The 23,450-nt window shown below is 51.4% G+C and overlaps 9 protein-coding genes across 9 annotated transcripts; 4 read left to right on the top strand and 5 right to left on the bottom strand.

Annotated features, from left to right (window-relative positions):
* Positions 1-883: 883 nt before the first annotated feature.
* On the top strand, positions 884-2,828 carry ACET3X_004849 (uncharacterized protein; the record flags this gene model as incomplete). The annotated part of the gene is made up of 4 exons (XM_069450989.1): positions 884-974; positions 1,023-1,225; positions 1,280-1,598; positions 1,648-2,828. 4 exons carry the CDS (start codon positions 884-886, stop codon positions 2,826-2,828), a joined length of 1,794 nt encoding a protein of 597 aa, XP_069306893.1.
* A 102-nt stretch (positions 2,829-2,930) lies between these two features.
* Positions 2,931-4,503, bottom strand: ACET3X_004848 (uncharacterized protein; the record flags this gene model as incomplete). The annotated part of the gene is made up of 3 exons (XM_069450988.1): positions 2,931-3,417; positions 3,467-3,935; positions 3,984-4,503. 3 exons carry the CDS (start codon positions 4,501-4,503, stop codon positions 2,931-2,933), a joined length of 1,476 nt encoding a protein of 491 aa, XP_069306892.1.
* A 1,313-nt stretch (positions 4,504-5,816) lies between these two features.
* On the bottom strand, positions 5,817-6,910 carry ACET3X_004847 (uncharacterized protein; the record flags this gene model as incomplete). Its single annotated transcript, XM_069450987.1, has 3 exons — positions 5,817-6,145; positions 6,192-6,807; positions 6,869-6,910. The coding sequence occupies 3 exons, from the start codon at positions 6,908-6,910 to the stop codon at positions 5,817-5,819; spliced, it is 987 nt and encodes a 328-aa protein (XP_069306891.1).
* A 3,392-nt stretch (positions 6,911-10,302) lies between these two features.
* On the top strand, positions 10,303-10,884 carry ACET3X_004846 (uncharacterized protein; the record flags this gene model as incomplete). Its single annotated transcript, XM_069450986.1, has 3 exons — positions 10,303-10,463; positions 10,512-10,543; positions 10,622-10,884. 3 exons carry the CDS (start codon positions 10,303-10,305, stop codon positions 10,882-10,884), a joined length of 456 nt encoding a protein of 151 aa, XP_069306890.1.
* Positions 10,885-13,378: 2,494 nt separating this feature from the next.
* Positions 13,379-14,226, top strand: ACET3X_004845 (uncharacterized protein; the record flags this gene model as incomplete). Its single annotated transcript, XM_069450985.1, has 2 exons — positions 13,379-13,787; positions 13,943-14,226. 2 exons carry the CDS (start codon positions 13,379-13,381, stop codon positions 14,224-14,226), a joined length of 693 nt encoding a protein of 230 aa, XP_069306889.1.
* Positions 14,227-14,323: 97 nt separating this feature from the next.
* On the bottom strand, positions 14,324-16,181 carry ACET3X_004844 (uncharacterized protein). Its single transcript, XM_069450983.1, has 2 exons — positions 15,713-16,181; positions 14,324-15,379 (listed from the first exon to the last, which is right to left on the bottom strand). The coding sequence occupies exons 1-2, from the start codon at positions 16,170-16,172 to the stop codon at positions 14,406-14,408; spliced, it is 1,434 nt and encodes a 477-aa protein (XP_069306888.1). The 5' UTR covers positions 16,173-16,181; the 3' UTR covers positions 14,324-14,405.
* Positions 16,182-16,884: 703 nt separating this feature from the next.
* ACET3X_004843 (uncharacterized protein) lies at positions 16,885-18,585 on the top strand (the record flags this gene model as incomplete). The annotated part of the gene is made up of 4 exons (XM_069450982.1): positions 16,885-16,964; positions 17,015-17,041; positions 17,101-17,612; positions 17,660-18,585. The coding sequence occupies 4 exons, from the start codon at positions 16,885-16,887 to the stop codon at positions 18,583-18,585; spliced, it is 1,545 nt and encodes a 514-aa protein (XP_069306887.1).
* Positions 18,586-18,797: 212 nt separating this feature from the next.
* On the bottom strand, positions 18,798-19,749 carry ACET3X_004842 (uncharacterized protein; the record flags this gene model as incomplete). The annotated part of the gene is made up of 2 exons (XM_069450981.1): positions 18,798-19,085; positions 19,153-19,749. 2 exons carry the CDS (start codon positions 19,747-19,749, stop codon positions 18,798-18,800), a joined length of 885 nt encoding a protein of 294 aa, XP_069306886.1.
* Positions 19,750-19,969: 220 nt separating this feature from the next.
* ACET3X_004841 (uncharacterized protein) lies at positions 19,970-22,143 on the bottom strand. The gene is made up of 3 exons (XM_069450980.1): positions 21,921-22,143; positions 20,205-21,849; positions 19,970-20,152 (listed from the first exon to the last, which is right to left on the bottom strand). Exons 1-3 carry the CDS (start codon positions 21,962-21,964, stop codon positions 20,141-20,143), a joined length of 1,701 nt encoding a protein of 566 aa, XP_069306885.1. The 5' UTR covers positions 21,965-22,143; the 3' UTR covers positions 19,970-20,140.
* Between the last annotated feature and the right edge of the window lie 1,307 nt (positions 22,144-23,450).

Below are 23,450 nucleotides of genomic sequence, written 5' to 3'. Positions count from 1 at the left end.
CAGTTCGAGTCCGAGACTGGATCAGATGACGAAGACATGGAAATCAACACCGTTCTTCGGAAGAGAAGAATCGCACTCATCGCAGTCATGTAGGCGACCAGGAGAGAAGAGGAGAACAAGCAAGAAAGGAAGTTTGGGCACCTGTTGAGACGGAAGGTCAGCATGAACCTTGGGGTCCTACAAAAGCAGGCGATGGATAGTTTGAGTGACTTCAACCACAGCCTGTCATTAAAGTACACTTCAGGATGCTGCTCAGCGCATAAATAACATTACTTCTTTAGGCAGGCGCTATTGTAAGCCATGTCCTCGAAGCAGGTTAGTCATACAAAGTAATCGAAAGTTGTAGCTAAATTCACTCGCCCAGGCTGCACTACCATTACTCATCTTCTAGGTCAATCAAATGAGTCGATCTTGTCGACTCAATAGTGGCATCGGTACACACCTAATCGGGTTAAAGCTGCCGACCAGCGCCTTCTCCACATTATGAGGGGGTGCCGCCCCGGTCGACCACCACACTCATTGCCGTAAATACATCACATCCGGTATGCTTTGCCCGCTAGCTGCAGTGCAGCAGCTGCATGTAGATGATGCTAATGCTGTGGCAACCTCGGGTTCCAACGCTTGGGTATGGGGTGAGGGGAATGGACCACAAGTGACCTACTTCGGACCGAGTATATGTCGACACGATCATTCGCTCGACGATCCCTAATGTTGCGTCGTACTGCTGCGGAACCCGCTTTGCGCCCGATCATTTGGGTACGCTTCACTTCGCATCTTCGATCATCTTGTTTCCTCCTCCCGAAAACCATATTTTCAAACGCGTGTCCGTGACTTTCGACTTCCTTTTTTGCGTGTACCGTCAAAGAATACTACGTTGATCACAATGGGAGGCTCGCATCCATGGCCGCAAGTCCCGGTCGGGAACAAAGACCACACTGACGCTGCAGTCGTCATCATCGGAGCCGGTATCTCTGGTAGGTAGACTCACATTTGTATTGAGATCCCATGCTAACATTGGCGAGGGATGTGCATGGCAATCGACCTCATTAAACGCAACCAATGCCACAACTTCATCATTGTAGAGAAGAGCTCCAGCGTTGGTGGCACGTGGTATGACAACAAATATCCAGGTTGTTGTTGCGATGTTTGGAGCGCGTTGTATAGTTATTCGTTCGAGCAAAATTCGGATTGGACTAGAAAATACCCTGGGCAAGAGGAAATCCTTGTACGTTTCCCACCGATTTCTTTTCTCCTTTAACTTTCTCTTACTTTGCCGTAGGATTATCTTCGCAACGTAGCTCGCAAGTACAACCTCTACAAATACATCCGTTTCAATACATCCGTCGAATCCGCGACATGGGACGATTCAAGGAACCGCTGGAAAGTTGATGTCAACGTGATTGGTGGTAAAGACGCAGAGTTCAATCCCTCCTATAGTATTGAGTGCGACTTCCTAGTCTCAGCTGTTGGCCAGCTAAACCAGCCACAATATCCGGACATTGAAGGGCTGGGAGACTTCAAGGGCAAGATCATGCATTCGGCACGTTGGGATTGGAGCCACAGCCTCGAGGGCAAGAGTGTGGGCGTGGTCGGTAATGGTACGTGCGACATCAATTACGCAGGGAAACAAAACTGATCACAGTTCAGGTGCTACTGCTGCTCAAATCATTCCCGAAATCTTACCACAAACATCCTCCTTAACAATCTACCAACGAACTCCAAATTGGGTCATCCCACGTCTCGATGGTCCTGTCAGCGCCTTCCAACGTGCACTACTGCGCTACCTTCCCCCAGTTCGCTGGCGCATCCGCGCTAACATGATGGACTTCCGCGAGTCCTTCTATGATGCCGTGACAGACAACAGCAGCGATTTCGCAGAACTCATGCGAATTAGCTGCAAGGAGATGATGAAAACGCAAATCCCTAACCAGCCCGACCTGTGGTCAAAACTCACCCCAGACTACAGTCCAGGTTGCAAGCGCATCATCATGACGGACGATTACTACCCCGCCGTCGCCAACCCCAAAACAACCCTCGAGAACAACAAAATCCGTCGTTTCACAGAGACTGGCATTGAGCTCGAAGACGGCACGCATCGCGAGCACGATACCATCGTCCTGGCAACGGGTTTCCGCGCAGTAGAGTTCCTGCATCCCATCAAAATAACCGGAACGCAATCCCGACCTCTATCAGAAATCTGGTCCTCCGGCGCCACAGCCCTATACGGGACGACAGTCCCTTCCTTGCCCAACTTCGGTCTCTTCTACGGCCCCAACACAAATCTGGGTCACAACTCTATCGTCCTGATGATCGAGGCGCAGTCTCGGTACCTCAACACGCTCGTTTCTGCTGTGCTTGATGCGCGGAACAGGGGCCAGAGGATGGGTATCATGCCTAAAGAAGGCAGAACGCATGAGTGGAATGAGGGAATTCAAAAGGTGCTGCAGAACAGTTCTTTTGCGGATCCAAAATGCAGCAGTTGGTACAAAAACAAGGAGGGTAAGATTACTAATAATTGGTCCGGAACTGTGGTTGAGTATCAGAAATTGCTTGCAAAGGTTGACTGGGATGACTTTGAAACGACGGCTGGTGGTGCGAGTGCTGCGCATTCTGATGATGGGGTGATGGTGGAGAAGGGTACTGCAGGGGTGAGCGCGAGCAGAGTTGTGTTTGGCACAGGGAAACGCGAAACGAAGATTGGAAGGGTTCGTGAGGAGACACTGGTCAGTGATACTACGTTGGTGCTTGGTACACTGAGTGCGGTTGCTGCAGGTGCAGCGTGGGTGTACCGGGGTAAGTTGTCTAAGAGACTGGGACTGCGAGCTTGATTGTGATTCATTACTATGAATATGTCATCATTCTATCAACTTTTTATGCATGATGTATTGACAAAGTCTATTCCGCTTTCCGGTCAGAGTCCCAGTTCCACCTTAAAACCCCTGTCGTTCTCTCCACCTTTTTTCCCACCCCTCAAACCAAGGACTCTCGTCCAATGTCTGTGGCTCCCAGTCCTTCTCAACCAGACCTTTATCAACCTGCTCCTTGTGCCACTTCTCCAAGTTGGGTATAACAACATGCTCCACGTGCCATGTCCCCTTGTATTCCATCAGTTCCTTCTTCCCCTCCTTCAACACCTTGAGCAACAAACCCGGGACGTATTTCTCCTCCCTGAACTCCTCGATCGGGGTAAATAGCGCTTTAAAGTTGAATACTACGGCGCCAGATAAAGAAAGCCGACGGAGTGTTTGCCAGTCTACGCGGAGGTGGATGCGAGACAAGGGTAATTGCGAAAGAGGTAATTGTTGGCTGCGCAGAGCTTCATGGGGGTCACCCGGGGGCATGTAGAGCGGAGTGTCGATTTCTAGACCCCAGGAACCGCGTTGAATGGGCTTGTCTGTGGGCTTTTTGGCGAAGTATCTAGGACACCAGAGTTAGTAGGTGAAGGGGTATTACCGATGCGACTTACCTGTCCATGGAGAACTGCATCTTCTCCTTGTAATCCGGGATAGGCTTATGTATGGCGGCGAGTCCAAGCCCAATTTTCGATCCCACGGTCCAGCCTAGCGCACTGCAGATAACGCCAGCTCGAAACACATATAGTCCTGTTTTCTCGTTCCGCAGCATGAGGGCAAAGTCTTCAGGGATGTTGTTAAGAAGAACATGTAGAGGTAGGGTGGTAGTGAGATCAGTGCCTGTCTTCAAGATGCCGTTATGGAATATCTTTTTGTCGGCTGATAGGCTGAAGTAGTGCGGATACCTTGCGCATACGAACTGCAGCACCATCTCCATCAATTCTTTGCAGGCGAGCTCTGAGCCTGGTAGCGCTTGAAGGACTGCTTCGCCATGCTCTACAAACAAGGCCTGCCGTTGCTTGATGCTCTCCTCGTATGTGTTATGAAGCTCAATCCACCAATCAGTTTGCAACTTGGTGATGGCTATCGATGGTCAGCACAGTGCCAGGCGCGGACGCCGAGCTGACGCACACATTGTTTGATGGTAAGCCCATCTAAATGGCCTATATGGCCGGGGTAATGCCTTGTTGATATCAAACTCTGGGTAAGGATTTGGAAGAGGCACGCCACTGAGTGTAGCGTAGTCCGGAAAGTCGCCGAGTGCTTTGATTTCCTTCACCGAGAAGCCACATGGGAGGGTGGCAGAGTCGTCAGCATCCAGATATGATGTTTCCATGGGTAAGACCCTCTTCGGCAAGTCCAGTGCTGATCTCTGGGACTCATCTTTATTTTCGCTTTCGTTCGCGGTCTCGGTCTCGGTCAAGACGAAGCGTCGCGAAGGTGGGAAGGTGTCGGAGTAGTCGATCTCGGTGGTAGATACAGCCCTCTTCCCTGGCGATAGAGATCTCGGAGGTGTTTTTGCACCCGATACTCGTCGACCGCTGTTGCGTAGCCGCTGTAGGAGAATGTTGCGCTTGCCTCGCTGTAACAAAAGAAAAGCCGAACTAAGGACAGAGGCTAATCCTAGCAACAATAGAAGGTTGACAGCCATGTTGAGTTATCTTTGGCGCTTTCAAATCACAAATTCTGCCGTGACCAATGGTCGAAATCGCCCAACTCCTTCTCTTATGTGCAATTAGTGTTGGGAAGGATGATCAAACATCAATGCCGAATGAACGACGATAGCGACGATCTGATTACAGGGTGTCTATAATAAAAGGGAAAAGAGGAGCATGTTTTGGTACGTTTTGCAGTCGAGAATCAAGAACGACGGCCTTATCATTGAGATGCGGGGTGGGGCGACTTCTACATACATGTACGGAGCGACCTGCGAGACTACCCAGAAAAAGTAATTACCACGCCACGACTGCACCCAATCGAAGACAATGACGATGTTTTCTAGAGGGAGTGAGGAATGGGCAGCAATTACTAGGTTGATGTCGCTGTATGGATAGCACTATCATGGTTTCGGCGGGGTCTGTTGCCGTAGATCGCCCGTGCGAGTGCATCGACCCTAGCCTTGTACAGTATCTGAACCCCAAACATCTTGGCGTAAGGCGTGAAGGTAGTCATGACTCTTGTCAAGTGGTTTATCGACTGAGTTGCTGCCAGATCAAGTATCGTATACGGCGCATCCCGTGGAGGCTCTAGAACTCCCCCGCTGCCAGTAATGCAATCGCTATCAATACCCCGGACGGATTGATACCGCTTACGGCGAATAAGTCCCATGGCCTGCCTCTCACTCGGGTACAGCTTGCTAAGGTGCGGCCATGGCGTGATCCTGGGAAGCGATTCGATTAGGTGAACAACTGTCTTGCTATTTAACGCTGAATCGGTCGATGGCTGGTCCTGCAATGCGTGCGACATTTGTTCCATACGCGGACTGGTCTCCGGGAATGCCGTCCAACGCGTATGCAACTGTGAACACACTAATCTCTTTCTGCACGATTCTTGGTGTCTAGGATGAATACACGATGCATCTACAGAATTCGTTAACCTCTGGTCTAGAGAGCAACTGGGCGAATATCTGGAGCTTCGCAAGAAGAAAATGGCATGCACGGATCGAAACGCAATTCGGCACGTGATATATCGGAAACTGCCGTTTGAATTCAAAGTGCTGGGAGTTGGGGTTCAAAGCGGTCGCAGGTGTAAAAAGGTGTGGGAAGGCTGCGAGCAGGAACACTGAACGCGGGATGTGGCATTCTGCGCTAAAAGCACGAGCCCCCTCCTGGTGAGCCCCACTACAAGATAGCAGCCCGCCTTTCGAGCCTTCAACACCTCATAACACAAAGCTGTCGTTACTTTGAGGGGCAAACATGGCATTCGGTGCTTGACAGTAGTCTGATCATGTTCTTTTACGATCACTTACAAAACCGAACTACAATCCTCGCCCTTCAAGTACTCCTCCATGGAAGTGTACTTCACGTCGATGCCCAAATCCCAAGGAAACACCACATCAGGATTACCTCCTTCGAATCCGAACTTGTCGAAGTACTCGTACATGTCAGCTATCTCCGGCCCGTATACAGGTCCCATCGCAGCTTCCATTGCGTCCCGAGGCATCTTCTTGAACACGCATTTCACGTTGTTCACCTTCCCAAAGGTGTCGCACCACTCATCGAACGACATGTACGATCCACAGCCGCTGATGAGCTTCCCTGGCGACAGCTCAACGAGTGCCTTGGTGAAATTACCTAGTGAAATTAGCAGATCGCTGTATAGAAAGTGAATGAAACTAACCAGTATCTGCAACCGGATCGACCATGGGGATCTTCCTGTCTCCACTAATGGGTAGACTGACGACGAAGGTGCCGTCTTCCTGCTTTTCTGGCTTCCCACTAAAGGTCTTCCAGTTGTTGGCATAGTAGCCCAGGTGCAGCAGGCTCGTCTTGGCCGACAGCTCCGGATACGTCTCTTTCAGGTAGTTCTCTGCTTCGGCCTTCGCATCGAAGTGGTAGTTCCATTTGATACTACCGTTACTCCATTTTCTGGCCGAAGAGAGCGTAGACAACACGAAGCGATCCAAAGTGTCAACATGGGCCGCTGCTGCGTCGATAATAGCTTTCGCTTGCTCAATCTCTCGGTCAAACGCTACCTCATTGGCTGTGCGGTTCTGCTCGGCCGCAAGTTGGTGGGTTGCCGGAGCGTTCAGATGGGCCCAGAAGTCTGTCGTCCCGAAGATGACGTTCGCACCTTCGAACGCTTTCTTCAGTGACTCCAGATCATCGAGATCGCCTGCTACGATCTCGACGTTGGGAGATGACCACTTCGTAGCGGATGGTTTGGACGGGTCGCGAGTGATACCACGAACTTTCCATCCGGGCTCATTCTGGAACGTACGAGCGACCGAACCACCCTACCCTGTGTTATTATCCCATAGGTTTGTAGAGTGGCTGTTGCAAGTAACATGCGCATACCTGGTTTCCAGTGACTCCAATGACGGCGATTAATTTAGTCATGACTGCATACAACTGAGTTCTGGTTGCAAGATGGTAGACAACGATAGCTACAGGAACCTTTGGCAACCGAACTTTATATCCTTTCACATCGACACGCAAAGCGGGACATTAGCGGACCTTGATCACACTCGCTCGCAAGATCAATCCGTCCTCAGGCATTCATTTGACACACAAATGCGAGAATACCCCACCAGTACGACGGTTCTGAAAGCCTACCTACGATATAGACGAAGCATAGCCACCACTGGAATCTTGGGCGACCACAGCCGAGGTCGGTTATTGGTTCTAGTCCACTCCCAAAGTAACATGTGTCAGCGTCTGACTGCATTGGCGCCCGGGCGTACAAGCCACGCATGTTCCTTAATCCTTCTCTGCATCTCGACACAACCCGCCATGCATACGCTGGTGAAGATAGCTGACCCAAACAGGAGTGCCTTAGTAAGTGGTCCTAATGCGGCAGCTCGGATAAATGGCTGACGCTAAACCTGGTTAGGAAAGTCTCGGCCTGCATCAAGCATCTTTTCATCGAGTACAAGATTCTCCCGCTAGATCTATGACATTGCTCTCGTCCAGAAGACGTGTGTATTCGTATCGCGCTTATAAACAGCCATGCGTGAGTGATATGGTAATTCACTATTGGGGGTAATGATCCCTAAAGTCAAAGGACAGATTCTCGGTGTCGGCATCATCGTCACGCATCACCATCACCACATTCACCAAACTTATGGCCCTCGGGTGTGACAGCATACGATTGTTGTTATTCCATGTGAAAACCTTATCACCTCCATCTCAGACTACTCAATTATATGAGACATTCTTTCTAACCATATCGGCCAAGGATTTGAGCTTCCATACGAAGCATGAGTCCCGGTAAAGAGAATCTACTATAAACGTGCAGAATAGATAGGGAGTATGCACTGGGCCATCCTTTTGCCCACCTTCATCATCCTTGTCAAACTTGCCCTAACAATGACGGCATCGCATGTTCTCTTCCCCAATTGACTCAATGTCAACTACAGGAAGCGCGTTAACCAAGCAGTCTTTACTATGAGTGAGTGTTGTTCGAGATTCGTTGGGTGCAAACCTTTTCCGTAGAATATATGGCTTCAGGGATGCTCGCAATATTGTGTTAGCTATTAGGCTGCGTACACTCTTCCAGATGAGTTTGGCAAACAAAACTACATTCCGGAAGATTGGTAGATCTCAAATTGCCTGCTGCATGGGACGGGATTCTTTTAGTATACTCTATGCATATGGCGAACGAAGGGTCTTCATTGGGCACACGTAGTGGCGTTACACACTCTTTTGGTAACACACCATGAGCGTGCATCTATCAAGCACATGTGTTTGTTTCTACATGCCTCTCGACTAGCAGTTACGAAGTGCGGAAATATCCGGAAATGGGTTATTCGCTGTATGGCCCCTAATGGGTACAGCTTTAATGAGCTTAGTAGTCGCTGAAGTTATTGACTCTTAGAACGCGATACAGGTAAGAGATTTGGCGTAAAAATCACGATTTAGTTGTTCCTCTCCTTTTGGATGAACCCTGATGACGAAGTTAAACCCTTGCATTTTATTCAGTATGTTTGCTTGAGCCCATGCTAGCAAACTGATGTTGAGATTTATTATCTCATCCATCACAACTTCGAACATCAGAATGGTATGGGGCGGCCGGTCGAAGTGAGTGTTTCCAAGACACTCTGCCACACAAATGCCAATTACGAAGGAGAAAATTGAACATATAATAGGTCTAGTAGGTCTATATTGCTGTGTAGATCACGTTGGAGATCACATAATCTTAAAGAACCCCCATGGTATTGTAGGTAAGCAAGATATAACATCTACGGCCTCTTTTTCATTGTCCCAACCGTTCTGCATGCGTGAGCTGCATGTATCAAAGTGAGGAAGGGGTGTTCGGCTAGAACAAGCTGTCGGCCTTTGCTTCTGCCATTGTTCACCCATCACTTTCACCCGTCCATGAGTTTCGCGAGTGCAAATCACTAGCCCCCATTACAGTCTCTAACGATCTGAAAAGACTGTATACCTGCTGCATGCTCTAAGCCTGGTAGTTTCGCTATTGGCCAATCAGAAGCAGCAGCTGTAATGGTCTAGCGGTTATGACATTCGCCTCACACAGCTGTGAGAACCACGAAGGGTCTCGAGTTCGAACCTCGATTACAGTATATTTTTGCTTGTGCTATATGGATAACGTCGAATAGCTGGAGTCGTAGCTTCTGCGTTGCTCTGAAGATTGTCCCAACTCTTGCTCGGCCAAGCAAAAGCTGTCCAGCTCGCATCCCGGAAGCAATTTCTCGAAGCTAATGCTGCTTTTTAGACGAGACAGACAACATGTCGTAGTCAAATCTCAAGAGAGTGATGTAATTCACATTACCTAGTGCAGCGCAAATTAACTAAAAGACTTTCGCACGGCATAAGTCGTGTTGTAGGCCGCTGTTTTAGAGGTCCAAGCGGTGGAATGTGCGCTCATCGTTGAGTAGGCAGAGCGCACAGATTCCTGGATGTCTGCGATGCTGTCATAGTCTAGAATTTTGAAAAATTTCCTTCCGATAGATCGAAGCGGGTGGAGATGACGATGGAGAGTGTTGATGAAGCTGGTGTTGTTGACGCTGCAGTCACTCCACGAGCAGGTTACCAACATGCACGCTGACATCAGGGTCGCGGGACCTCGGCCGGCCACGCGATGCACATGCTCACCCCACAATCGAAAGACATTCATCTAACCACGATCAGCACACAACTAACCCCACATGGCCTACTGCCGTCGTCCCTGCGTGCGATTGGCAGCCGGCCGCTGCCGTTTCACCAGCCGAGCCCTTTCTGACCGGCAGGGCAGGCGAAGCCGCGATACATGCGCGGCCGGGAAACCCTCTGGAGATGAGCACCCAAAGCCCTGGTACGTCAGTGGTCTCTTGGTCTGGGGTTGCGACGCAAGAATGCGTCGGACGAAACGGCCCAGTCCACTTGTGTCACGGAACCCGGTGATGTCAAGTGCTGTGATTCGTGGCATGATGTATGGGCTGGGTGGGGAGACAGGAGTGCTCAGCAGTGCACAGCCCACTCGTGACCTGCGCTTCCCCGCACGAGGCTGTCGTATATACAGTCTGCATACGCCGCGCTTGGGATGTCTCACCGGACACCGGAACACCATACACGTTGCAAGCCATCAATCAAACGTCACACTGCCCAAGTCAAACCGCGGCCGATACTCTCACACACCTTGGCTACCAAGTCCCACAAACTCCAAACACCACTACACCACCATACATCCAACAACAAGATATAAATCGAACAAGTCAACCGCCTAGAGGAGGACCATCATCATCACACCTGGCATTCACATTCATCTTCGCCACTACCACACAGCCATCAACATGTCTTTCCTCCTCCGCACTTCTACTCTTGTTCGCCAACGGCTCTTCACTACCACAACACGTGCTCGTGGCGCCATCTCTATGGAAGATGCAGCAGCAGCACAGATGACATCCACCCCTGGTGCCAGTGTCGTCCCAAGGCTCGGAAGGGTAGCAAGATGGTGAGTTTCACCCTGCATCAATATTTTTTCAGCTCTGACAAGAATTAGGTACCTGCCTACCATGGCCGCTGTAGCTGCTGGTACGATCTACCTGTCAAAGACCGCATCATCACAGCCTCGACGACCCCTTACCCTCGGTGATGCTAATGCCAACATAGGCTTTGGCGTGACCAATGCACTTAATGAGGCCAACCGCAAAGTTCACTCTGGGCTTGAGCTCACCCAGGAACAAAAGAACCAGATGCTCATGGACTCTTACGGCGAGCGCTCAAGCTTGGAAGACATGGAGAGGGCCATTGCTGGAATGGAAGCCAAGATGACTGCCAAGAAGGACAGGAGAAGGATCCTCGAAGAGGCTTACGGCGATAAGGCCAGCCTTGAGGACCTCCAGAGGGCCATGGAGCTCTACGAGGTGCAGTGAGTGAAGCAAGAGGGAGTGCTCCACAAGAAGAGCAGGTTACCAGCTTCGCGCCTTAGAGCGCATGCAGATTGGGAAGAAGAGAAGGATCATCCCGCACGCGCAACGCTGCGGCGTCACACCGTCAGGCCACGAGCAGACACCGACACCAAGCCAAGCTGTCACTGCTACGTGTACCTCGAGAAGTGACCTTGAGGAAACACATTTCGCATTTAGCATTTCTAGCATTTAGCAACAGACCCAACATTGGGCTACGATTTGCGTACTATACCAACACCATCATCATCAGAACCAATATCAATCTACTATGTCAACAAGAAATCTTCTTTCTCGTCCGCCCAATGCTAGTGGTGTTCGCTGTTCGGTACATCTGCTCGCTCGAGATTGCCCGATTGTCCGACTTCTTCCGACGGCCGCGCTTCACTGCAACACAATGTCCGTGCTTGAGCCCTCCGCAATCCGACGTCGAGAGACAACGGCCGTGGTAGAATAGAGCCGAAATTTTGTGAGGCTTATCGTGATTATGGCTGGTTACACCCGCGGGTCGCTGCGCAGGCAACTCTGAAGATGTGTTCTCTTCGCCTGATAAGCACAGCCTCCACCTTTTCCCCTTATGCGGCCGCTTCATCTGCGTAACCTCGGGTTACAGACGAACCCAGATGGGACCAGGTACCAGCAAACTTTGCTGCTTGCACATGAGCTGCTGTATCATCCTGACAAACGATTGTTGTTCAGTGTTAATGTGTACATACCTCTGTAACTATCAACATGTTTTCTTGTTCATCTCAGCCATCGTCACGCTACAATTTTACCAGGATACTCAATCTACAGCAAGAATGCCCATTATTCTAGTCCTCATTCTGATTGTTGATAAACCTCACTACCCGGATATGGTCGGTCCAACTTCTGACGCTAATGTTGTCAAAGGCTACTCCACTACAGACAGGCCTATCGTCGAAATTCTCAACGCATGTGCCCTCAATCGCTTTTATAGAGCGGAACATGAAGAAATACTCGAAGGCAGGCAGAGATGGAGGTGGTGCGACTCCGCCTCCTGCAAGACCCAACCAAACACATTTGAGTTGAAGGCTGAAGATGGCCTCGTATTCGACCTTGCATCATACGACGTGCAGAGACTATCCGCACGTATCCTTGGTTGGATCGATAGTACTAACATTGGCCGCGTGAAAGCAAAGGATCGTCTACGACAAATGGTAAATAAAACGATCAGTTCATTTGAAAGGGATTTCGATGCGTCAAATGATAGTCCGATAAATAACGACCCTAATCGAGGTAGATTTCTTCTCGAATTGCTCGGTGATAGAGACCTTGATGAGACTACCAACAGCAGGTTTGTCATGGTAAGAAAATCGCGATCACTCGATGCGACCGGAACTGCAAGCATTACTAGGTGGACACAGCGATACTTCTGGGAGATCAAGGAGATACACGTAGACACATCTGTGAGATCATCAAAACCGAAATTTTGTTATCCATCTGTTTTGATCAACGGATTGGGAATGGCAGAAAGGTCGGATGCGAATGATCATGACCCCGAAGGCGAGGTTGATGGCGAGGTTTAGTTTATCTGTAGCGGTTAAGCTGCGTTCTGTGACAAGAACTACCAGCCATGAATATCATGATCCGTACCTATCAACGCACTCCAAGTAATTTCGACATACCTAGGCAGGCAGGTCGCGGTTGCCAACAGTACCATAGTGGGCAAGCAAGAACAGGCCTGAGGATAACACGCGTGTCGCTGAGCATTCGAGATCGATTCTGAAGCGCTGGATGGCAACGAAAAAACCATTATTGACGTGTTCGTAGTATCATTATAGAGTGCAGAGAGCGTGATGCGCAGCTGCCCATGTGTGAAGCAGTCTTGTCGGCCTAGCCCAATCCGGCTAGCGGTAATAGCTCGACGAGTGACCAGCGCAGGAACATGACGTCAAAGACTTATCGCCATCTTCAGTCGGACTGGGAACAATCACAATATCCTCGCAAGGCTTCACTATCAGTACATGAGCGCCACATGCTTCTGGAAGCAGGCTATAGATCGGTTATACGCATGGTACCGTAATATACCCCAGGTCATGTGTTTGACTACCGGACAGGGCATGGAGGCTACCACCCAATCACCATGTCTTCACGCCACTCATCTCATCTAAACACCAATATGTTTCTCATGAATTAAATGTGACTAGGCCAGCGTTTCAACATCCAGGTTCGGCAGTGGGCTCAGCGCCAACCACTCTTTACCCGGCGGGAACAATGCACTCGGCCATCGCGTGTACAAGGCGGCAGCCAAAATGAAGTACCGCACGGTAGACGGTGGGTGTTGCATAGTACTGTAATATAGAGAAACCTGGGTGCGTGACGGGTACATCAACCCGTTGATGGTTGTATATATATAGAGGAGGTTAGAGTGCTTTGGATAGTACTCATCAGAACATCCATCTCATTCTCTTCACAATAGCAAAACTAGACGGCCATCAACATGAAGTCCGTCCTCGTCGCCCTCCTCGCTGCCGTCAGCACGGCCAGCGCCCACTACACGTTTCCCGAACTCACCGTCAAGGGGCAAAAGACCGGTCTGTGGAGCTACGTCCGCAAGACAGCCAACTACCAGTCCAACGGCCCCACGACAGACGTAACAGCCAACGCCATCCGTTGCTACGAACTCTCTCCCGGCACTGGCTCCAAAACTTACACTGTCAACGCCGGAGACTCTGTTGGCTTCACAGCCGTATCGAGCATCTCGCACCCAGGGCCCCTGCAATTCTACCTCGCAAAGGTGCCAGAGGGAAAGACGGCTGCGGACTGGGATGGAAGCGGTGATGTGTGGTTCAAGATTTACAGTCAGGGTGCTACATTCTCTGGTGGTCAGATGAGTTGGCCTTCAAGTGGTATGTTGTTCCTCTCTCTCTCTCTCCTCTCCTCTCCTCTCCTCTCCTCTCCTCTCCTCTCCTCTCCTCTCCTCTCCTCTCTCTCTCTCTCCTCTCCTCTCCTCCCCTCGTCTCCACCGCCCCCAGAACATCCCGTTGATACTTTGTGTTTTTAGGCAAACAAGAAGTCTCAGTGCCCCTACCCAAGTCCCTCCCCTCAGGCGAATACCTCATGCGCGTCGAGCACATTGCGCTACACTCCGCTTCTGCAGCTGGCGGCGCACAGTTCTACATTTCGTGTGCACAGTTGAAGGTTGAAAATGGCGGCAACGGATCACCAGGACCCAAGGTTGCTTTCCCAGGAGCTTACAAGGCGAATGATAAGGGTATCCAACTCAACATCTACTACCCTGTTCCTACGAGCTACACGCCTCCCGGGCCAGCTGTGTGGAGTGGATAGATTGATGGTTTAATTTTGTTGTAAATACTTGAAATGGAGAGTTTGTGCTGTGCATGCAGAATGAGCAGTCATGATCCGCATAACTTACGTCAAAGCGTTGAGTTTGTGTTATTCTTCTTATATATTCTTATACATTCTTCGGTTCGTCGTGACGCATTTTCGTCATATCTTCATGAATCTTACTTCGTGCTTGAGCTAGCGTGCGAGCCTCCGTGCTTCCTCCGGCTCGAACTCTTCTTCTCCTTCTTGTCACTCTTTTCACTCTTCTCGGCCTTCGCAGGCTTTTCGGCCTTCTCGGGCTTCTCAGGCTTCTCGACCGGCTCAGGAGCAGCGACTTCCTCCCTGACTTCTCGGACCTCCTCGCTCCTGGTACCAACTCGTCTCACAGCCCGCACAACGTCATCCGCGCGTTCGATGGCGACTTCGTGACCTACGCCGTCCAACACCTTGACCCTGACATTGTCCTCGCCGAGTACCGCTCTTGCGTCCTCTGTGACTTCATCAGCGTTGATGATGGGGTCTGTCTCGCCGAGTATGAGCCAGACTTCCTTTAGAGGACCAGCGCGGTTCTCAATGTTCTCACGAATAATGCTCCAGCGGTCGTGCTGATTGTAGATGGGCGCGTGGCGGATTGTCGATATAAAGGCTGACACGAAACCCTTGTGATTTTGAATCTGCCAATCGACGACTGAAGAAACAGTGGAATTTGGGTTACCGGGCAAAAGCATTTGGTTGCTGCTCACATATGTCTTGTCTCCCTCGCTCGCTATCGTGGTCGTCTCGGCATTCTCTACAGCTTCGGGATCGCTTTCCACGACCTTTGCTCCTGTCCATAGCTTACTTGCAACGAACTTGCGGACCATCCACTCTGGCATCCATGAGCTATGGTATAGCATGCTACTGGAAATGGAGATGCGCGACTTGCGGATAAGACCACAGGGAGCTACAAGTACAAGGCCGCGGACTAGCGAAGGGAAGTACGACGTAAAGTCTGCGGCGATGGCACCACCGAGGGAGTATCCGACTATGGTAAGTGTTGACCAATGGATGGGCGATGATTGGAGGGCGAGCAAAATCTGGGTGGTGAAGAGGCTAGAGTCATAGTCGGTTGTGTCTGGTGACGGGCCGTCAGAGTAGCCGCGACCGAAGAGGTCTGTGGGTGTTGTTAGTAGTCTGTTTTTTCTTTCTTCGACGGAACAGCACGACCCCGCAAAGATGGGTTTCTGGAACAGTATGTAAGATGCACGTGGTTCACCGTTGGGTAGGGCTGCTGCGCCCCTTTCCCAAACAGGTAAAGTAACAAGGGCTATGACACGTTTTACGCCCGGTTCAACGTGGGGTATGCAGACGTGACGATCATGGAGACCGTGTAGAAAAAGCATCTACCAAACGTCCAATCCGAAGATGTTGTGCGTTTCAAGGCTTTGAAACAACCAAAGGAGAGGTGTTGTGGCAAAAACTGGAAGTGACAGCAAGGAGGACCCACCAAAAAGCATGACACGTCGTCCCCTGCCAACCAACTTGTGTGCCAGGTCAGTCAGGGCAATTGAAGGTGTCGAGATCCCGTGGATGAGTAAAACTTTTTCGCCGTCCCTAGGGCCAAATTCATACACGCGGATAGTTCCCCATGGTGAGTCGACATCCCGGGCTCCTGGCAACGCAGCTGGATGGTAGGGAAGTTCTGCAGTATCCTCGGGAGACAAGTCCGGAAGCAGCGAATCTCTGGGAGAAGGGATGGGAGGACGCCTGGCAGGCTTTGAAGAGCGCGTCAAAGCCCAGAGGAGGGATACTCCACCAACCGATGCGGCGCCTATGATGGCATAGCGTTGGACCTTTGGGAGACGCTCAAAGCGAGACAATTGGGTGGCGGAGATGTTTGAGATTCTCTGGATGGCGACCTCGGCAGCCTTTGGTTGAGGCTTCTCGCTGGCGAATAAGGAAAACATGGCGACACAGGAATAGATGTAGAGTGTAGGACCCTGAGGCGGTGACAAAATAAGCTGATCGCCATGGCGCTAAGCCCTGGGTCCGATCGTCGCTTCCGCTGGATGCGCCACATGGAACAGGCCCATTGTTGGCATGCCGTATTTCTTTGACCAGCTCGGTTCGGAGGCCTTGTCCTGCCGTGCATGTGCCCGCAGTGCTAGACGTTGCGGCGTGCAGACGACACGAACCTTATCGCAACGTGAAGAATGCTCCGCGTACCAAGGCCGACGTGTAATTGGCGCTGATCTCGAGGCGGCTAGCGGACCTGCTGTGGAGAGAGCCAAGTCTGTGAGCGCGTCAGCTCAGTCCTCACAGCCACAAGCTGAGCACGGCGGCGCTGCATGGTCGGCCCAGGACTACTCCTAGACATCCTCTACCCACTGCGTTGCTTACCCCGGTCATACACGATTGTCTTCTGACAAACCCACTGTCCTTTATATTCCTGCTTACTCTGCATTGCCTTTCACTTCTCCTTTCCGCCCTTGGCATTTCCCCAGGAGGGTCGCATGTTTTGGTGCCGTCTCTGCGGACCCCCCGAAAACATTCACGTCTGCCCCCTTGGCCTATTACAGCAGTACAGTACAGTACAGCACGAAAGCAAACGACGACGACTGTCTCCAGGAGCGCCCGCGGATAACGAGGCTCGCGACTGGCTGGGTCCTGTAGCACATCATGGACGACTGGACGTCGAAACAGCTCCCTGAGCGCCTTCCCTTCTCCAAGAAGCGCCTTCCCAAGAAGGTCATCTTCTCGTGCGTACACTATTCTTGCGTAGAAAAGCCGTAAAGACTAACGAGCGCAGGTATATCGGCGACTACCTCATCATACTGCAAGGCCGCCCCTTCCGGTCACACGACCTCCTTCCCAGCCCAACTAACAAGCTCACAGTGTTCTCATGATAGTCTTCGCCATTGTCGACAAGATCCCGCCCTTCCACCAGCATTTCTCTCTCGAAAACTATACCCTCCACTACCCTTTCGCCGAACACGAGCGCGTACCCGTAATCTGGCTATGTGTCTACGTAATCCTGGCTCCCGCTATCATCATCACACTATACACAATGGTCATCGACGGACTTTTCTCGCACCAGACGACGATGCCCGCACGTGGGCCTGGTATGAAGCGCCTCGCTGGACGATATAGGTTCAAGGACCGCCTGTGGGAGCTCAACTGTGGCATACTGGGCCTTGGCTTGAGCATTGGCGCTGCCTTCACCATCACAGGAGCGCTGAAGAACGCCATTGGCAAGCCGCGACCGGATCTCATCAGCCGCTGCATTGTAGACGAAACCAAGATCGTTCCGGGCCCATACGTCCTCCAAACCATCGACATTTGCAAGCAGACGGACAACTATATTCTCCAGGATGGCTTCAAGAGCTTTCCGTCTGGACACAGCAGTGGTATGCGACACCTTCTCCTGCCCAAGAAAAATACTAACCCACTCTAGTCTCCTTCGCTGGTCTCTTCTACCTTTCCATCTACCTTGCCGGAAAGCTACACGTCCTGGATGCAAAGGGTGAGGTCTGGAGGTCTTTCTGCGTCATGGTTCCTGCCCTCGGCGCTGCTCTCATCACAGGCACACGTATCATGGATGCGCGCCATCACCCATTCGACGTCCTGTCCGGCGCCCTACTGGGCATACTCGTAGCTTGGGGCTCTTACCGCCAATACTTCCCGCCCGTCTCCGAGACATGGCGCAAAGGACGCGCATACCCGATTCGAGCCTGGGGCAAGGCATCACGCGCACCGCCACAACCCACAATAATGATCGACGAGGACGTGCAGCCGCTACAGCGCATGGACAAGCCCGTGGACGTGGAGCGCGGAGAAGCGTCTGGCTATTCTTCTACGACTGCAGTACCCGAGGGTAGCGCCGAACGCACAGGCAACGTCTTTCGCCAACAAATCCACAACTCTCAACGCAGACGCCAGGAATCAGGATCGCAGTATGGCGTAGATCGAAGCGACACAGCAGCATCGAGCAACTACCGAACTGGCACCATGGGATCTACCATGACCTCGAAAGTACACACGTACCAGAACCAGTTGCCGGCCACAAACCCGTTTGCCGCGGATGTCGCGCGTCAACGTCAGATGGACACTTACGACTATTCGTCTTCGGAAGACGATGACAACTACGAGTTGCAATCGAGGGGCACTGGTGTTTACAATCCAGTAAATGGAAGGTTGACGGACACGGGATACCACCCACCACCAGGTATCTCGCCTGTACCTACACCTCCACCTCCAGTCAATACCGTCCTACAGAATCAGCAAACTATGATGTCACCAACTGGAGATTTGTCTGACAGGAGAGAGGTTCCACCAATGCCTCCGCCACACGCTGTAGGTACTACGCCTCAGCAGATATGAAAATGAGAAGGAAACTGCTGTTTTGCAATGTCAATGTTGAAAATGTTTCCTTTCCCCAAAAGCATGCGATTGAGCATAGATTAGCATGCTTCGTGTATTGAATATACGTGTAATCATCAGTCAAGGCACAGCCATGGAGTCGCAAGTCAGATGTGTATTAAAACTATTGAAAATCCAAAATGGCCAACAGCCCGGAAAGCAGAGAGTTTGATCTATCCCCTGCGTCTTGTGCTAGGACTCTTGCCTGCCTTTTCCGCATACGACGGCGCAGCTCCGCTCGCGACGGCGCGCGCAGTTTCCTTCTTGTCCGCTGCGATGGGCTCCTCCAGTTTCTTGGATTGCGTCTTGGACGCCGGAGCGTTCCAGTAGTACAAGACCTGGAGGAAGAGAATAGCGTTGAGGGCGAAACCAGCCATAAAGCCGTAGAGAATGAGCGGGTCGTCGACTTCCTGGAGGGTGGTGAAGATGCGAGAGAGGGAACCGAGGAGGTAGTTGACGACCTAGAAAAAACCACGTCAGGAAACTACCCCTTTCTCATCGCGTAGCATAGGAATGACAAGAACTTACAGTAAAAGCGCTCAACTGGCCCGTCGAGCCCTCACTCCACACCGTCAGAATCTGCGGCACTTTACTGGCCACACCAAGCACACCAGCCGTAGCCTGCAACAGACTCAACCTCTCCGCACCAACCCATTCCTCGTTGAACAACGCCGCACCCGCAACAGCCAGACCACCAACCCACCCCGCGATACCAAGACCTTGCCCACTGTACTTGAGCACCAAACTCGCAATAGCAATGTTCTGCACGAGAATCAAAGCCGTCTCGCCGTACGTGCTAAACGGGAATCCATGGCGCACATTGTACGCCAGCGAAATGAGGTACGAACTGGACTCGAGCAGGTACGAGAGGAACGAAAGACCCTCGGCAGACTGGCTGTTGAGCAGCTTGAGCAGCTGTGGGATCTTAACGATGGACGAGGCGCCGATGATGCCAATGCCGAGGCCTTTGGAGATGGCCAGCTTGACGCATTCGGTGGCCGTGAGGTCGACGTTGTAGACGAGCGTTTTGTAGCATGAGGGGCCGAGGAGGGAGATGCCCACGTCGGCGATGGGCTGCGGAAGGTTGTGGGTTATGGGCTGGAGGGCGGATTTGAGAGCGTCCATGGTGGGCGGTGCGCGGGGCTGCGATCGATCTGTGGTGTGGTGTAAGAGGACAGTTTGCGAACACGAATGATGAAGGTCTAAACTTTTGGCGCCTAGGGCCCGCTGACGCAAGGCTTGGCACACGTACAGGGGTTCGCGTTTCGCCGCCTGGATGGGCGTGCATAGAGTTTCACTTTTCCTTTTGGGCCAGTCTGGTACATCACATCATACATTACTACTGCCATTACAAACATTACGATACCAATCCACCCTAGCCGAACTTGGAACTGCGAGAAGAATGGTATGGTATACTACAAAACAGTCCGTCGCGCAAAAAAAGTCCGGAGACGGGGTAGATCATAAAAGATCAAAGCGATGGGCGAGGGACAAAGTTGACATGGACATTATAAACTTAGAAAACGTACTAGAATCATGTTAGCACCATTTCGTTCAAGACGGAAGATGATTGGACTTACCGGAATGAACAAATAAGGCACCTGCCTCTCATACTCTTTCCATGCTTCGCCATACTTCTCCCTGCACTTTTCAATATCCCTCAACGCCCTGTGAATAATCATGCCCGCGAAGAACACGGAGTAGAACCAAGGGAACGGACTCTTGAACCCAGTAATGAGGCCCCAGCTGAGGGCGAAAAAGAGATCACACGTGTAGTGAATCTTGCGCGCTTTGCCGTACCAACCGTCAGCCAGAATCTTGTTTCCATGAGACGTCTGGATGGTCTTTGGGTTGGCGATGCGTCCATATTTGAAATAGGGGAAGGTAGTGCGCTCGTCGACGACGCCGCGTTCCTCCTGACGGAACTGGTTCTTTTGCGAGTTGGTAGTATCCCAGATGTAGTAGACGTAGAGGTAGGCGAGGGTAAGGAGGGCAGTGAACCAGGTTGGCAGGCCGTATTCCGAAGGATGGTGGTTAGCGATGAACAGGGTGCAGTGGCAGTACGAAAGAGGCACACCAGCCATGTTCCAGAAGATGAGCATGAAACCGAGCTTCTCGTAGTACATGTCCCAGGTTGTGATGATGAGGTGCTCGCCCTTTGCGCACGCACCCGCGTACAGGTAGTGTGCGAAAAGCAGAAAGATGGCCTCAAGAGACACGTAGCCATATTGCTCGTACTGCTTCAAACAGGTGCCGAGAGAAAGGAAGAAGAGGATAAACCATGGAATGCGGACCTCGAGGAACATCTTGAAGTCCAGAATACCAAATAGTCTAGGGTTGAGCTCTGAGCCGAGAAAGAAGTCGACGATGAGGTTGTCGGTCATTCGGACAGTAGCACCGCGGACGCGGGCTGAGACGTATGCGATAGTGGAGCAGAGGAAGCCGGAGAGGATGGCCACGCTCATGATATGACCGAATTCGTCGATCAGAGTGTACAGCTTGAAGACGCCAGTGAAATGGAGAGCCAGCATGATGACGATGCTGGAGTAGAAAGACCACATAGCCGAGCAGTAGTAGTCGAGCTGCTTTCCACCAAGATGGGGAAGCGCCTTGCCCTTGCGGTAGACGCCGGGCATGAACATGTAAAAGGCCATCTGCATGAGTCCAAAGAACCAGTAAATCTGCCACGCCTTGTTGTTGGGGGAGGCTTCCGTCTTTACAAGATACCACATGTGTCCGAAGAAGTCTCCGTAGCTCTGGCCCTTGGTCGGCGTAGGGAATTTGCCGTCGTAGAAGGTGGCTCCAATCCACATGTAGTACATGAGCGCTGGGAAGCAGATCATCATGCTGCCCATGCCAATGGCACCACCGAACTCATGCAGGCCAGATTTGTCCTTTGGAGAGAAGAACTTTTCCGCCTCCATCTTGTAGTCCAGCTCGACAATCTCCTTTTCGCTTTTTGCGTGTCCATTTGCGTTGCCATTGCTGTGTCCATTTGCGTGGCCGTTCGTGTACGCGTTTCCGTTTCCGTTCGCGTGTCCATTTCCATTGGAGTGTCCATTGCTCTTCTCCTCGGCCTCTTGGTTCACACCGCCCTCGTTGGACTTGAAAGGCTTGAGGAAGTTCTCGGGCTCGGGCGTCGACTCGTATCCATCGGAGGCAAGCGACTTGCGTTGCGACTTTCTGCGTCCGGGGGTCTCGACGAAGCCAGGACGGTCGGGCTTTCTGCATTATGCATGTCAGCAACTAATGCACGGATGTGCACAACACGCGTGTACCACCTGAAATGCACTCACTGGGGCGTCTTTCCGGCCTGCGAACGCGTCACTCGCATTGACATGGTGGCTGTAGTCGCGGTTGTGGCGATGTGCGGTGAAAGGGGTTCAGACTTGTAAAAAAGATTATGCGTGGGACGGTAAAAGTGACAAGTAAGAAAGCCGGCGCTAGAAAAAGTTACAAATGCCGTTACAACGCAACCATGAAGGCTAAGCACAAAGCGCAAACGACCAATGGCACAGAATGCAGCGGTGAGGTCCTTGTGTTTGTTGACAAGAGGTACAGATTTGGATGTTGCTACAGGCTAACGGGACTACGCGCCAATCGGAGTCAGCAGACTCCGAGTCCTTGACATCAACACATGGCGCTACTGTACCTAGGTAATCGCGGTGTAATTTTACAGCGTATACACCGTATAGCACGGTAAAACTTTGCGTACATTCAAGCTACAACTGAAGTTCCAGAGATGTAAGAATGTATATGACTGCTGCATGTGTGCTGACTCCTCCTTCTCACAAATCCCATGTTCTTACAGCGAAAGCGCAAAATACCCGACGCCAACGTCTCCTGCTGTTCAAGACTAGGGAAGATTCGATGGGTGGTAAGCGCATGTCCTCGCATGGACTTGATTGCCGATTCGCAAGATCTTTCTATAGTCACAAAGGCAAATCCAACAGAACTCGTGACCGCACTTTACACCTATAATTCTCAATAAAAGATCTGCGTTGGGGGAGGTGGACCTTACATGTCATGTGATCGCACCCATTGCTTTTTTGAATGTTCCAATTGCATCCAGGACCAGGGCACTTCTTGGTAAACTTCCTGATTGCTTTGAGGCTCGCTTCTTCTTGCGCCCGTTGATCTCGTTGCTTACGACCCGAGGATCGGTAGTCAAACTCAGCGCACGTCTCGCCTTCGTGCCATGTGTTCCCGTGGACAACACAAGCTTTGGTTCCACATGCCGAACAGGTGAAGATGTTACCTGCGGTGCCGCTCGTATGGATCTGGCCAGAACTACATCCCGGGGCCCGACACCATCGAAAATTGGCTGCTCTTGTTAGCCTTTACCTCCCTAGCCTGTCGAGACACATGGAATTATGACTTACGATCTTCACTAATGAGAGCCCGGGTCTTGAATGTGTCATACTTCTGGAACGTCTCAGAGTCCGCGTATAGCCGTATCTCACGGTACGACAAGACGACATTGCAATTGTTCACCGGACATTTAGCTTCACGCCAGCTACTGCCTTGAAGCTGCGCAGTTATCCAGTTCGAATAACAGTCTGCGCATGTCTCGGGTCGATGTTCACACTTGGCGAGTGAAGGTAGATCGCCAACGGCAATGTTATTGTCGCAGACAAGGCAGCTACGATGCTGTAGATGCGTCCCTTCGTCTGCGGCCGAGTTCATGTTGACAGAACTTTCTGGTGTTCCAATATGAGTAATAGCCTGCCGTAGACTATTCAATCGTCCAGTCTCAGAAGACTTTGCTTGAGCTCCTTCCAATACATATCTCTCTGCCAGCCGCGACATTCCCGGTTGTTGAGCCA

This window comes from Alternaria dauci, chromosome 4 (assembly GCF_042100115.1).
Source record: "Alternaria dauci strain A2016 chromosome 4, whole genome shotgun sequence".
Taxonomy (NCBI): domain Eukaryota; kingdom Fungi; phylum Ascomycota; class Dothideomycetes; order Pleosporales; family Pleosporaceae; genus Alternaria; species Alternaria dauci.
Note: the sequence above shows the minus strand (reverse complement) of the source record. Positions and strands in the feature narration are given on the sequence as shown.

Coding starts and splice junctions, on each gene's coding strand:
- ACET3X_004844 (XM_069450983.1), bottom strand. CDS start 16,172: ATGTTTTCCTTATTCGCCAGCGAGAAGCCTCAACCAAAGGCTGCCGAG. Junction 15,380..15,712: donor ACGACGTGTCATGCTTTTTG/GTGGGTCCTCCT, acceptor CAACACCCACAG/ACCTCTTCGGTCGCGGCTAC.
- ACET3X_004841 (XM_069450980.1), bottom strand. CDS start 21,964: ATGTCAATGCGAGTGACGCGTTCGCAGGCCGGAAAGACGCCCCA. Junction 21,850..21,920: donor CAGGCCGGAAAGACGCCCCA/GTGAGTGCATTT, acceptor TGCATAATGCAG/AAAGCCCGACCGTCCTGGCT.